The sequence below is a fragment of the Notolepis coatsorum genome, assembly GCF_963971535.1.
Source record: "Notolepis coatsorum genome assembly, chromosome: 7".
Taxonomy (NCBI): domain Eukaryota; kingdom Metazoa; phylum Chordata; class Actinopteri; order Aulopiformes; family Paralepididae; genus Notolepis; species Notolepis coatsorum.
Genome location: NC_140171.1, coordinates 38,998,990 through 39,013,958, shown reverse-complemented (window position 1 = coordinate 39,013,958; position 14,969 = coordinate 38,998,990). Strand labels below are relative to the sequence as shown.

At 43.4% G+C, this 14,969-nt stretch overlaps 1 protein-coding gene across 1 annotated transcript in view; it reads left to right on the top strand.

Annotated features, from left to right (window-relative positions):
• pde5aa (phosphodiesterase 5A, cGMP-specific, a) overlaps positions 1 to 14,969 on the top strand; it is a gene marked incomplete at both ends in the record, with an annotated part of 86,099 nt that overhangs the window by 60,599 nt on the left and 10,531 nt on the right. The window contains 3 exons of the mRNA XM_084318259.1: positions 226 to 372; positions 4,030 to 4,158; positions 13,610 to 13,704. Coding sequence (XP_084174385.1) covers positions 226 to 372; positions 4,030 to 4,158; positions 13,610 to 13,704 — 371 coding nt within the window. The remainder of the gene's footprint in view (positions 1 to 225; positions 373 to 4,029; positions 4,159 to 13,609; positions 13,705 to 14,969) is intronic.

The following is a 14,969-nucleotide window of genomic DNA, read 5'->3' as shown; positions in this document are numbered from 1 at the left end:
GTGTGTGTGTGTGTGTGTGTGTGTGTGTGTGTGTGTGTGTGTGTGTGTGTGTGTGTGTGTGTGTGTGTGTGTGTGTGTGTGTGTGTGTGTGTGTGTGTGTGTGTGTGTGTACACATTTAGTTGTGAGGCTTGGCATTTAACAGAATCAGAATGTATACTCTGTATACTAGTTCATGTGTACAAACATATATTTATAAATATATCTTTTTCTTTCCCTCTTCCCAGGAGGCCACCATTCCTTCTGCGGAATCATTGTTTGTTCTAGACTTTCATTTCTCTGATCTACGGTTGCCGGAGGATGCCACCACACAGGCCACCATCCGCATGTTCCTGGACCTCAAACTGGTACAGGACTTCAACATTGACTACCAGGTAACAGATATAGGGCACTGTTTATAAAGCTCAGAATAGGACAACTGATCCAGGATCAGTTTTGGTACATACGTTTGTGACCATAATTTAACCAGGCATGCCAGTTGAACTTTGTGACAAAGTGGATATTCCCAAACTGAATAAATAATGCATCTATAAAATTGTTAAAGGGGCAGTTTACCCAAAACAAAACAAAATATTTTATAAAAAGAATACACATTTAAACTGAAAAGCAATGTTGCTTTGAACGCCACAAACTGAGTGCCATTCAGATCCAATGTATTAGAGTGATGGCAGATGTCTCCAAAAATAGGGAAATCACACCGAGATTATCTGGATGGATAGATAGCAGACTTTTTTGACAGACTTTGAAGGATAATACAGTATATGTTAAGGTGCCAGACCAGAGACCCAGATGTATGAAACAGTTAGAACACGGAGTGCAGAGAAAACCTAATGCTGGGTGTATTTATTGAGGTCTGAGAGAGTATTGTGATCCAATCCAGTGGTGGAGAACGGGCCTGGGACTGGGTAGCGTTGTGGAGTGGAAAAGAGAGAGTCAAGGGTGAACAGGGGTTGAGCAGGCTGCAGAAGGGTGAACAGGGGTTGAGCAGGCTGCAGAAGGGTGAACCAGGGTTGAGCAGGGGTAGAGCAGGCTGCTCACAGAGACAGAGGTTAAAAGGCTGGTAGCTGCTCACATAGACATAGGTTAAAAGGCTGGTAGCTGCTCACAGAGACAGAGGTTAAAAGGCTGGTAGCTGCTCACAGAGACAGAGGTTAAAAGGCTGGTAGCTGCTCACAGAGACAGAGGTTAAAAGGCTGGTAGCTGCTCACAGAGACAGAGGTTAAAAGGCTGGTAGCTGCTCACAGAGACAGAGGTTAAAAGGCTGGTAGCTGCTCACAGAGATTACAAACTGGCATCCAAGTGGTGAATAGACTGGAGCTTTTATGGCAGAGGGATTGCGGGCCTAGGAGGGAGAGAGGAATGTAACAATATATCCATTTCTAGATATAATGTCACAACAAGCTCAAAAGAAGTTGTCTTTGTTGCTTAGATATAGGACTGTCAAAGTTAATAACACAGGGGGATGTTTTAGTGAACCATTATAAGAGTAAAGTTGGACACTACATTGTGTGAGAACTCATAATTATGAGAAAGTTACCAAGATTCAAATTCCTGGAAGCTGAGTTATGGAGCGCTATGTGCATTTTGCTAAAGTCGTTCGCGTTGCTCGCCTGGACACGATACTATTTCCAAATCAAAGGTATATAATAGGTATTATGTTTCATCATGAAGGCATCAAAGGGGGCGGGTCGTTTTGTGATGCTCTGATCGTCAGCAATGGCATACGTTTTGGAGTACGTTACATATGATCGTTGCGATCGATGTGAAATAAATGTAGGATCAAAGTAGGATTGATGTCATATAGTCCTTACCTTTGCTAGGATGTATTCCAAAATTAATATTCCAATTGACTGATCGGGTCCCTGACATGAAATGGGACAAACTATGCATCAAGTGTGCTGGACGCGTTCCAAGTGGCTCGAATGAAGCCTTTCATTTGCCCGGGTACCATTTCTCTGCCCGGACCATATAAAATTTAACACACAGTGTGAAATAAGGTTTCAAAGGGTAGGTGATACTGCCACCTAGCAGGATTCGGCCGGCATTGCATTCTCGAGGTCTCAGAATGAGTCCCAATGATACACTGAGGTCCGTGAGACTAGAATATTAAAATCGAATAAAAGAAAAAAGGATGAAAACGATTGAAAACCCGACTTTTCTCAGGTTTTGGCGCTCAACCGTTGGCGAGATAACTCTACTTTTTACGGGATTGGTGCTGAAAGTGTTAACAATTACGTTTTACATATATAGTCATGACTCAACAAACCATGTCCGAAAATAAATAAGAACTAAACCCAATCGCGCGGATGTAGCTAGTGGAATAGACTGTATTAATATTCCATATACCATCTTGTTCTCTATGATATTATTTATTGTTGGTTTTATTTATTTATTACGTTGCTTGCTCACATCTAAAGTCCAATGCACAAGGCGGTAAATTTTTGCCAGCCGACCGATTTTTTAAGCCAGGCGACCGACAGAATTGTATTGCTTCCATTGTTATGAATGACAGAAGCCACAGCGACGATCGCGCAGCAACTTCTGTCGCCTGGCTAAATACTGCCAGGCGACACAGCAAGGACAATGAGGAAATAACATTTCTACTGGTGTATCATTTGTAATATAAATTAATGTATCAATACATTCATTGATCAATAACCTACGTATTATTTAATGCTACTTATGTTAATTATTAATTAACAGGAATCATTTAAATAAATAACATTAGTTGGAGAAGGGATGTCTCCCCCCCCTGATGTCCCGGTAACATTACATCCTCGCCGGTTTGGCTTTAGTATTTTTCTGATTTACCAGAAATGCGGACTCCCAATGTAGTCTGGTGAAAAACGCACCTTCTGGATCAATATTGCCACCTCACTCACAAACAGTTTGCATGAATATACTCGTTATTGGCAGTCAATGAGTTATTAATGCTGCTGTCATAGCAGTGGTTATAGTAGGCTATCGTAGATCTCTGAGGACATCTTCAGGTCAATCGGTGGTAGTGAACGTATACTATTACGTGAACGGTCGTGTGTGGTGTGGGGTGCTAAGCGATTGTCATTGAGCGACAGCTGATCGCATCGCCAGGCGACGTTGCTCGCCCGCCGTGTGCTTTGGACTTAAGAGCCAGTGGAGAAACGGCTTGGTGCTGATGCATAAGGCAGACACACACACACACACACACACACACACACATATTCTGTATACACGTGAGTAATGAATCGTTACAGTAGGCTTATATTATTCTAATTACTTCAAGTTTCAAGTTTCTTTAATATTTGTCATACAGAAGTACAGAATACTTTTATACAAAATGCTTCTTACTGTTACGCTCCAGAGACTGTGCAAGACAAGATAAGTATGAAATAAAATAACATAGTAAAATTAGAAGTAAAAAATGAGGTCACAGTGTTCAGTTTAGACATATGTACAATGTTCGATGCAGAATAGACGTAGAATTGTTTTATTATGAAATATATGGATAGTACAAAACATAACAATCTGTCTCTCTCTCTTCACACTACCATCTCTCTCTCTCTCTCTCTCCCTATCATCACACTACCCATCTCTCTCTCTCTCCCCACACTACCCATCTCTGTCTCTCTCTGTCTATCTCTTTCTCTATCTCTCTTCACACTACCATCTCTCTCTCTCTTCACACTAACCATCGTTGTCTCTCTTTCTCTCTCTCTCTTCACACTACCCATCGTTGTCTCTCTTTCTCTCTCTCTTCACACTACCCATCGTTGTCTCTCTTTCTCTCTCTCTTCACACTACCCATCATTGTCTCTCTTTCTCTCTCTCTTCACACTACCTATCTCTGTCTCTCTCTGTCTATCTCTTCTCTATCTCTCTTCACACTACCATCTCTCTCTCTCTTCACACTACCCATCGTTGTCTCTCTTTCTCTCTCTCTTTTCACACTACCCATCGTTGTCTTTCTTTCTCTCTCTCTTCACACTACCCATCTCTCTCTCTCTCTCTCTCTTCACACTACCCATCTCTCTCTCTCCAACACCCTCTTCCAGAGTCTCTGTCGGTGGGTGCTGAGTGTAAGACGTGGTTACAGACACAACGTGCCCTATCACAACTGGAGACATGGACTGAGTACAGCACAATGCATGTTTGCTATGCTCATGAACACAGATCAGTTCCAGGTCAGTGTTTGTGTGTGTTTGTGTTTGTGTTTGTGTGTGTGTGTGTGTGTGTGTGTGTGTGTGTGTGTGTGTGTGTGTGTGTGTGTGTGTGTGCGTGTGTGTGTGTGTGCGTGCGTGTGTGTGTGTGTGTGCGTGCGTGCGCACACGAGTAAAGGAAAGTATAGCTCAGCTGTGGATTCGCCTCCAAAAAGCTAACAATGAGTCAGTGGTTCCTCACATGTATTAAACGTATAGAAACACACTTTATATGATGTGTGAGTTGGAGTTAAGTGGGGATAGGGGAGGGGTTGCTACTGCTGGAGAAATATAGTATAACAGTATAACACGTTACTAAACCCCAACCCACACATGAGACCAAACTTTTTGCCTAGAGGTTTGAGGATTACAGATTCTACCTTTAAAGTCCATTAGAAAAACATGCGTCCCTTCTTGAGGCGACAGTGACTCAGGAGGTAGAGCTGTCGTCTGGTAACCGGAAGGTCCTATTCCCGCTCCTCCCGGGCAGCGTGTCAAAGTGTCCTTGAGCAAGACACTTAACCCCTTCGCCGTCAGTGTGTGAATGTGAGGAACAAATTGTTAAGCACTTTGGATAATAGCACTATATAAATGCACCATTTACCATTAAATTCTATTGAATGAAAAAACTGACTGAATTAGTTTATTCTATTTACTGTATACCAGTGTATCCAGGCCTTTACTTGTGATTGTAAATTGTATCTATTATTATATTCTTGTCTTGTCTTTTCTCTCTCTCTCACTCACTCTGTGAGGGCTGTGGGTGTGTATGTGGGTCACGAGCAGATAATAGGGACTTTTAACGAATAACCACTAAACTGCTTGCTTACGCAGACTTTTTAGGAGAAGGGGAAAAAATAAACAACACAAAACAACCTTTACAGGTGGAAGCCTCAAAGTGAGTATTTAAGAAAATAAATCAAGTCCAAAAAACAGGATTACACTCAATAAAGAGGTATAGTAGAAAAATAAATAAGCCACAAAGGCACCTCCTAATAACGGAGTTTATATTGAAAACGTAAACAATAAACCTCCACTAAGGGAGTTGTGTAGAATAACGGCAGTAGCCCAAAACAAGAATGACTACAATAAAGGCTAAATTCTGAATCAGAAATCAGCACTACACTTCAATAAAATAAGCGTGGCCAAAAGGATAGCCAACACTAGGAAATGAATAAGCAGTTGACACTGCGAGATCCAAACTTAAATAGACTCAGCATTGCCATAGGCACAGCTGCACTGAATCAGGTGCAATCAAGCCCACACACCTGGCGACCCATGAGGCAATTAACCACAGAGACCAGGGATTGACAGCTATCCCTCACAGGAGATGAAATAGACAGCTGTCTGTTGACAGAAACTATGGGGCGACAATAATGTGGTCAAGAGGCATGGTTTCTATCTTTAGCCTTTGGCGTGGTTTATTATTCACATGGTAAGCAGCAGTACAAGAGTTCTCCTCTCGGTGAGAGGCAGGTGGGAAAGAGAGGGGGAGGAGACATCTCCTTAAATACTCGCCACCTGGTGGCAGCATTAGTGGCTCCGCCTAGAGCGCCCTCTAGTGGAAACAGTTATATATACAGTTAGACAGTTACTTGCAATCCTACATAGAACCTCTAACTTTAACACTCCCACTTAGGGTTGTATAGTACACTGTATAACTTCTTCAAAAACAATTTTACAAAGAAAATAATACAATTCAGAACATCAAAAATAATATGGCAGTCAATATTTACACACCAAAGATGACCTCTGCAAATCTCTTCAATTTCAATTTGGAAGCAGGTTTCGTCATAGCGTCTGCTACCATGTCGTCCGTTGGACAGTAAATCAGTGTCATTCTTTCTTCTCTGATGACAGATCTGATGAAATGATATTTTATATCGACATGTTTACATCTCTGCCGGCACACAGGGTTTCTAGCAATCGCAATGGTTCCCTGGTTGTCCTCGTAAACAACAGTCTTCTTATATACATAGGTATCCATCCCTTTGAGCAGTTGTTCTAGATAAATACATTCTTGTATTGTCATAGCTAGAGCCATATTTCGGCTTCACAAGTTGATAGTGCCACTGTGGGCTGCTTCTTTGTTTTCCACGAAACCAGTGAGCTGTTTGGGTTCAAACTCACACAATATCCTGTGGTACTTCTTCTATCTGTGGTGTCAGCTACCCAGTCTGCATCACTGTAGGCTTTAAGCCCTAAGCCCTCGCTGCTCTTTCTGAAACACAGCTGTTTATCTTGCCCCTCCTCCCCCCCCACCGACTGCCTGCTGTTTTTGACCAGTTTGCCCCGGTCTCCCTCTCCTCCCTTTCCGATGCCATTAAACACCTGCGACCAACAAATTGCCCCTCAGACGCACTCCCCTCGCGCATCCTAAAGGAAGTACCTGACCCTGTCCTCCTCACATTATTACCCCTACTAAACGCCTGCCTCAGCACTGGATGTGTCCCGGCTGCCTTCAAGCATGCTGTGGTCCAGCCCCGGATAAAGAAGCCCAACCTCGATCCCTCTGTCTTCGCCAATTTTAGACCCATCTCACAACTACCATTTTTATCAAAAATCCTGGAGCGCATAGTCTACATACAGCTACAATCATTCCTTGAACACAACAACATCCATGATAAATTCCAATCTGGCTTTAAACCACGACACAGCACTGAAACGGCCCTCCTCTGTGTCTTAAATGACCTGATTTCAGCAGCTGATGCAGGAAACTCATCCCTACTACTACTCCTTGACCTCTCAGCCGCCTTTGATACGGTAGATCACCACATCCTTTTAGCTCGCCTCGAGCATTACGTAGGCCTTAGGGGCCTTGTCTTAGACTGGTTCCGGTCCTACCTGAGTAATAGGACCTTCTCTGTCCAACTCGGTGACCTCACTTCCTCTGTGGCCCCCCTCACCTGCGGGGTGCCCCAAGGCTCGATATTGGCTCCCACTCTCTTCCTCCTATATATACTCCCCCTAGGCCAGATCTTGGCAAAACACAATATCTCATTCCATTGCTTTGCCGATGACGTGCAGGTTTACCTCCCCTTAAAGCCCACCCAAGGGAAGACGTCAATAGAACCACTGCTTGACTGCCTGGCAGAAATCAAGTGCTGGATGTCCGAAAACTCCCTGACATTGAACGAAGGGAAAACCGAGGTCATTGTTTTTAATAGTGCCCCCCCCCGGCCCCCCTCATTGACGCACTTGGTCCCCTGGGTCCAAACCTCTCCACCTCTGTCAGGAACCTCGGGGTCATCTTCGACATAAATTTTAAATTTGACAAACAGGTCAGCACCGTAGTTAAAAACAGCTTTTACCACCTTAGACTCCTGGCGAAGACAAAGGCATACCTCTCCCAAAGTAACCTAGAGACGGTGATACATGCCTTTGTCACCACTCGCCTCGACTACTGCAATGCTCTGTACACAGGCATCGACAAATCCCTCCTCCGCCGCCTGCAACTGGTGCAGAACGCAGCCGCGTGCCTCCTCACCAAAACAAGAAAACACAAACACATCAGCCCAGTTTTGGCCTCGCTCCACTGGCTGCCTGTTAGCTTTAGGATCGATTTTAAATTAGCCCTAAATGTTTTTAAATCATTAAATGGCACGGCTCCCTCCTATCTGTCCGAGCTCTTGCAACGCCACACCCCCCACCGATCCCTCAGATCAGCTGACCAGCTGCTATTGGTGGTACCCAGAACCAGGCTCAAGACTAGGGGAGACAGAGCTTTCTCCACCGTAGCGCTTAAATTGTGGAACAGCCTCCCCCTCAGCGTACGGACCGCCCAGACCGTGCAGGCTTTTAAATCACTCTTGAAAACCTACCTGTTCTCCTTGGCCTTCCCCCCTACTTAATTACCACTAGACCCCTGGCCCTTCTATCCTATTTGTTTTACTGTGTCCTACCAGTTTTTATTGCTTTCATTGCTTTATTATGTTTTTAATCTTATATCTTGCATCACATTATTTTGTTTTTATCAACTTGCTTGTGAAGCACTTTGGTGTCAGCTGCCGCTGCCTGGAAATGTGCTATATAAATAAAACTGACTTGACTTGACTTGACTTATCTGCTGTACCTTTGAGATAACGAAAAACATGTTTTGCTGTAATCCAATGCTCCTCTGTGGGGTCAGCAAAATGCTGTGACAATTTACTCACTACAAAACATTGGTCAGGGCGAGTACATGTTGTCAAATAAATGAGGCTACCCACAGCTTCTCTGTAAATTTTTACATCTGTCAGTTTCTGAGCATCCTCCTGGTAGTCTAATTTTTGATCACATGGTGTTTCCCTTGATCTACATTCTTGCATGTCAAAACGTTTCAGGATCTTTTCCACATATCTCTTTTGGGATATTTTTACACAATTGGCAGACTGTTCAAAGTCCATGTCTAGAAAATGCTTTAACCGTCCAAGGTCTTTCATTTTGAATCTGGTGGAGAGCATACCTTTCACCTGTTCTAGGTTTCTAGTGTTGTCTGCTGCGATGATCAAATCATCCACCCAAATGATGATGATCACTTTTCCTGACTATTTTGACTCTCTTGAGTAAACACAGGGGTCTACTGGGTTCTGTAGGAAGTGAGACATGTATGAAGCATCTCATTCCAATTTCGCCCAGACTGTTTCAGGCCGTAAATGGATTTTTCTAGCTTACACACTAGCTTCTCTCCTTTCTTTTCGTAACCTTCAGGTTGTTCCATGTATATCTCCCTATCTATGGGTGCGTGCAGATAGGCTGTCTTCACATCCATCTGATGTAAAATCAAATTGTCCTCAGCTGCTTTCTGCATCACTACCCTTACACTGGTCAGATTGGCTGTGGGGGAGAATGTTTCACCGTAGTCTATCCCCTCCCTCTGACTGTAACCTTTAGCTACAAATCTCGCTTTGTACTTGTCGTGGCCTTCAATACCCTCCTTGATTGAGTACACCCATTTCCCTCCCACTGTCTGTCTGCCCTCTGGTAACTTGGTTAGAGTAAAGGTGTGGTTGTCCTCTAGGGACCTCATCTCCTCATCCATTGTCTCTCCCATTTATTTGATTCAGGGAACACTATGGCCTCTTTAAAGGTCTGAGGTACCCCACTGACTACCCTGTAGCAGTAATCAATGGTGGTAAGTGTACTGTCATCCTCGTCACTTCCTCTCCGGGCATAGTCTGTCAGATACTTTGAGGGTTTGTGTTCCCTTGAGGGATACCTCCCACTGCTTGGGGCACGTGACGTCACCCTCGGGTGCTCCTCGTCATCGCCCTCTGGGGGTTGCTGACTGTCTGTCTGCACGACCATGCTATGTGACAAACTTGACTAGCCTGTGTTTCTGCACTCCCCCTTTAATGGGATAATAAACTAGGAAAGCGGGGCGTCCTTTGTCGTGCCCTACAAAGAGTCCTTTTTCACATCTGGACTCGAGCTTTCCTCTGTCCTGCAGGTAAGCATAACACACTGATCCAAATGTGTGCATTCTAGCTAGATTACACTTCTTTCCTGTCAGTGCTGTATACGGGGTGGTGCCCATGTGCTTATTAAAGCACCTGTTTCTGGTGTAAGCGGCTTCTTGCACCGCATAATGCCATAGACTCTTAGGTAAGTTACTGTCTACTAGCTTACACCTAGCCATTTTGAAAAGAGTGCGCCATTCCCTCTCTGCCACTCCGTTCTGGTGTGGGGAATATGGACATGACGTCTCGTGTCTTATCTTGTTCCTCCTCAACAGTGATTGGAACTCTCTGTTTGTGAACTCGGTCCGTTGTCGGACCTCAAGCATCTTACGTTACCATAAGGGGCTATGTCTGCCAGGAATTTTTCCGTGGCCTGGAGTGTGTCACTCTTTGCTTTGAGAAAGTAAACAAACACTGCCCCTGTGCACACATCTGTAAAAGACTGTACATATCTAAAGCCTCCTATGGACTCGTTTCTTACTGGACCGGCTAGATCTGTGTTAACTAGCGCAAGTGGTACCTTTACTTTTTCTATGGGATTTCTGTTTCTCGATTGAGTAAACTTCCCCTTTATGCACACTACACATTCTTTGTCAGGTATACGCTTTTCACCTTCAATGTGCATGCCTTCTGTCACTGCTTGAAGTTTCAGTAAATCCTCGTAATTACAATGACTCATAATCTCATGCCATGTCTGAATATCGTGACTGACAGTCACGTTACACATATCATTATCATCATTACACTTGTCGTTGTCATTACACTCTGTTTGCAGATAATACATTCTCTGGTACACCTCTATGTTAAATCGCGTACCGTTGGGTTCTACAAGAACATTTTTACCTTCAATGAAGAACACTCTGGCACCGTTCACAGTAGCAGCTATTACAGAGAATAGTCCTTGTGGGAACGATGGTACGTAGAGAGCGTTCTTAAATGTCACTGTATGCCGGCGCCCCTCACTGTCTGTGAGGCATACTTGTGTACAGTATGCATCTGCATTACGCTTGTCGTCCAGGGCTTGTGCTTCCGCCGTCAGGTCTCCCGTAGCGCCCACCACATCAAGTATGTCTACACAACATATAAGAGTTGTTTGTAGGTCGGAAATTATGGAATAGATTTACCAACAAAAAAGGTGTTTAACCTGCTCATACCTTATTAAAAGCGTGGGGCAGCCACCCTCGGAAGCCAGCCTCTTTGATGTGGGACCAGAGTTAAGGGCATGGCTACAAGATACGGAGTTGGACCTCTGACGTTACACGAAAGAAGAAGAAGCATGGATAACTTGGTTCTGCATGTATCGTGCTTCCATTCAAACAGACGGCAACACACGTGACGTCAAGTCTCACTCGCGTGAGACTTCCTCTCTAGATACTCCTGGGTCCTAGTGCCCCCCCATGTTACACTATATGTCATGCACATGTATTTTATATGTTAATAAAATTGTTAGGCATGGCCACAACACACGTGACGTCAAGTCTCACCCCCATGTTACACTATATGTCATGCACATGTATTTTATATGTTAATAAAATTGTTAGGCATGGCCACAACACACGTGACGTCAAGTCTCACTCGCGTGAGACTTCCTCTCTAGATACTCCTGGGTCCTAGTGCCCCCCCATGTTACACTATATGTCATGCACATGTATTTTATATGTTAATAAAATTGAATTGCATTTATCTTTAGTCCTAATTCTGTCACTGTTTGATTTTGTCACAAAGAAGGGTGTATCCGAAAGCTGTCTACAACATTTGTAACATGTGATGAAAAAGTAAACAAATAATTAACTGTATTAGACATTTGTTAATGATGAATAGGCTTCACTTTAGATTAGGGCACACAATAGCATCTGCAAATGATTTATAGATGTTTTATGAATGTCTTAACAAATCATTTGTTGAACATGAAAAATAAATGGAGATACAGTATAGTCGTTTTTTCATATCCATTTTTCAAAGCATCTACAAATGTGTTACTACACATTAAACAACATTATGTAATGATGAACAAATCAAGTACAAACAATGTTGATAATGAGTTATAAATAATGTAGAACTAATCTGTAAATGTTATACAAATATAGTTATAAATGATTTAATAATCATTTATGAATGTATATAAATGGTTTGTTCATGATTAGTTCATTATCCACTAAATGCGTTATAAATACTTTGTAGATGTTATACAAATATAGTTATAAATGATTTAATAATCATTTATGAATGTATATAAATGGTTTGTTCATGATTAGTTCATTATCTACAAATACCTTATAAATGTATTATAACAGGGTGTTATTATAAAGTGCTACCCAAATATCAAGATGTATCCATCAGTGGACCAATTGCATGCTTTTGCAGAGGACAAGAAGCCTTCAGTCGACTCCTTCAGACATTAAGCACCCCCCACAGCCCAAATGGAATGATACAAAAAAACGAATGACTGACGGCACATTTTGGCCAATCATAGTCGACTATCCAAATCCTTAGTCGGGGACAGCCCAGGATTCATTTGAGACTCATCTTATCTGTTTCCACCGGGGTCTTAAACCACCTATGTCTGTCTTGTCTGGTAGAATGAATCACTTTCTATTGTGATACCTCCGTCTCTCTCTTTTCATCCTCTTCTTCTCAACTCTCTCTACTGTAACTTGCACACTTTTAAATGTAGGGCACGGCTACATTGATCCGTTGTGTTTGTCCGTCTATGTCTGTTTATAATAATTTTTCAATGAGGAGTATCTGTTTATTGGACAGGGCTGACGATTTTTTTTATGGATCAGTGTAGCCAGGCCTTTACTTGTGATTGTAAACAAACTGCTATGTAAGTAACATTAGAGAGAGGGAAGGTGTTAGGGTTTGAAACCGACCTCAACAGCACGGCACAGACAGGTAGTTCAGAGTTAGCCAAACACTAGGGCGTATTTATTTACAGAATCAAAAAGAGTCAAGTAACAATTCTGAACAACAAAAAAGGAGACTGCCTTCGGCAGAGTTATCTGCGGCTCTGCAGATCCTCCCGGTGTTAGAGGTGGGGAATCGGCGTTGACGCCGTTGCGGCTCTGCATATACTCCCAGCTCCAACTCGGAGTGGAAACGGAGAGAGAGAGAGAGAGATCAACAACAGTCCAACAGTACACAGAGGCAGTGCAGTTCAGTCCTCCCTTAGCTGAGTCCAGAACAAAACAAAACGGTACTTCTTCAGTGTTTATCCAAAACACACAATTTAGCTGAGTCCAGTGCAAACAAAAATGATACTATTCAGTGTTATCCAAAACACACAATTTAGCTGAGTCCAGTGCAAACAAAAACGATACTCTTCAGTGTTATCCAAAACACACAATTTAGCTGAGTCCAGTGCAAACAAAAACGATACTCTTCAGTGTTATCCAAACACACAAAACAGATAATCCAAAAAGGGTTTGGTTCCAAAACTCACCAAAGCGCAAACGCGTAAAGCGGGCAACAAGGCGCAGCTCCAAACGGAGGATTGAGATATTCACCAGCGGCAATCCAAAGATGTCCTGGAGGGAAAGTAGACGAGGCACAAAACAGGGGGAAAGCAGGCAGAAGCAGTAGTATTCAAAACGACCCAACATCGATTGAAAGAAGGTCCCAGTATATGAAGCCTCTGGAGCGCTAATCACAAACTATGACAGGTGCGTGCTGGAATTGGTAATCGCTCCAGAAGCGTGTGGCGGGGAATGCACCAATCAACACAGTACCTTAAAGGAGCATGTGGCGGGGAACGAACCAATCCTCACAGAAGGTGGGAATTTACTTTTAGAAACTTTTCCCCAGGGAAGCAACTGTTGTGATTGGAGGATCAAGAAAGAAGGAGGGTTTGAGATAGGTCAACAAATAAAAATGTCTCTGTTCTTTATCTATAATCATGTCTCTAATGACAAAATGCCTTCTAATTTTCTCTTTCTTTCTCTCTCTTGCTTTCTCTCTCTCTCTTTCTCTCTCCCTCTCTCTCTCTTTCTCTCTGTCAGGAAAATTTTTCTCGTTTGGAGATCCTAGCTCTGATGATTGCCACACTGAACCACGACCTGGACCACAGAGGAGTCAGCAACTCATATATACAGAAGTGAACTGCATTGCTTTTTTTCATCTTTCTGTTTCCTAGTGACTGTGTTAGCCACCTGGTTGAATGATCCAATTCATGCTTAGCGCACATTTACTTTCATATCCTATTTGACATGCTCTCATTCTCAATTGCCATTCATCATCTGCAACATCTTTATTCCTTTCTGTCAAACCACTCCACATTGCTCAGTCACAGCTCTAGGATATCCACCTCTTAATGCTCTCTCCCATCCTCTGGACCCCATTTGTACTAGGGGTATATATTGCAGTATCGCTTTGTTCATCCCGCCCCTACTTTACACCTGGCATGCACACATCTGGTGCCTGGAATGGGCCTAGATATGATTTAGCCACAGTTGTGTCACAGTTGATTGACAGCGGACATTTGTCTCCATCCAGTGGTATCTAGACCAGTGGTTCCCAAACTATTATTTTTTGCCAAGGCACCCCTGGAAATAGTTGTACCCCCCACGGCACCCCAACTCTTTAAAGAAAAACATTTAATAAAACACACAGCATGTCAGAACTTAGGCTATTAGCAACACACCACCATTTTCTTTGTAGTATATTTAAAACTGATAAATTAGTCACACTATTTTCAGGATACAATTCCACTCCTGGTCCATAAAAACACAATTTAAATGGGCGGCTAGGTGGTGCAGTGGGCAAGGCGCTCACCACCAATGCAGGAGACGTTGGGTTCGAGCCCAGCTCTCCGCATTGCTATCAGCTTGGCTGGTCGTTCATACTAATACAATTGGCAGTATTAGGGGGTGGGAAGCTGATGGGTGGGGATCGGGTGTTGTGGACAGCGACTCCTACAGGTCGGTTGGTGCGCCTGCACAGCAGAATCAGGAAGCGACAGGGGCGGTGTGCCCTCCAAACGCAGACCCCCGACGCTGAGAGATCGCGCTGTGCAGGTGAAAAGATGCGACTGCTGCTTCCTCGAGTACCGGAGGGGACACGTGATGTAAGGCTTAGTCCACATTGCAGCCGGCTTGTGGGAGGCATGGCCTAACAGCGTTCGAGACAGGGGAGGGTAAAATTGGACGATATGAAAAAATTGGGATGGGAGAAAAATAGAAAATGGGAGAAAAAGTTGTAAAAAAAAATACGAACATTTAGCAATGTTAAAAACACACAGGCATAGGCTATGACAATATTTTAAAACAATAACTTGCGCCTGTTTGTGAAACAGGTTTTCCATCTCTCTCCTGACATACGCACGTTGACAGCACTCTTTGAGAGGGAGGGACATTTGTCTCC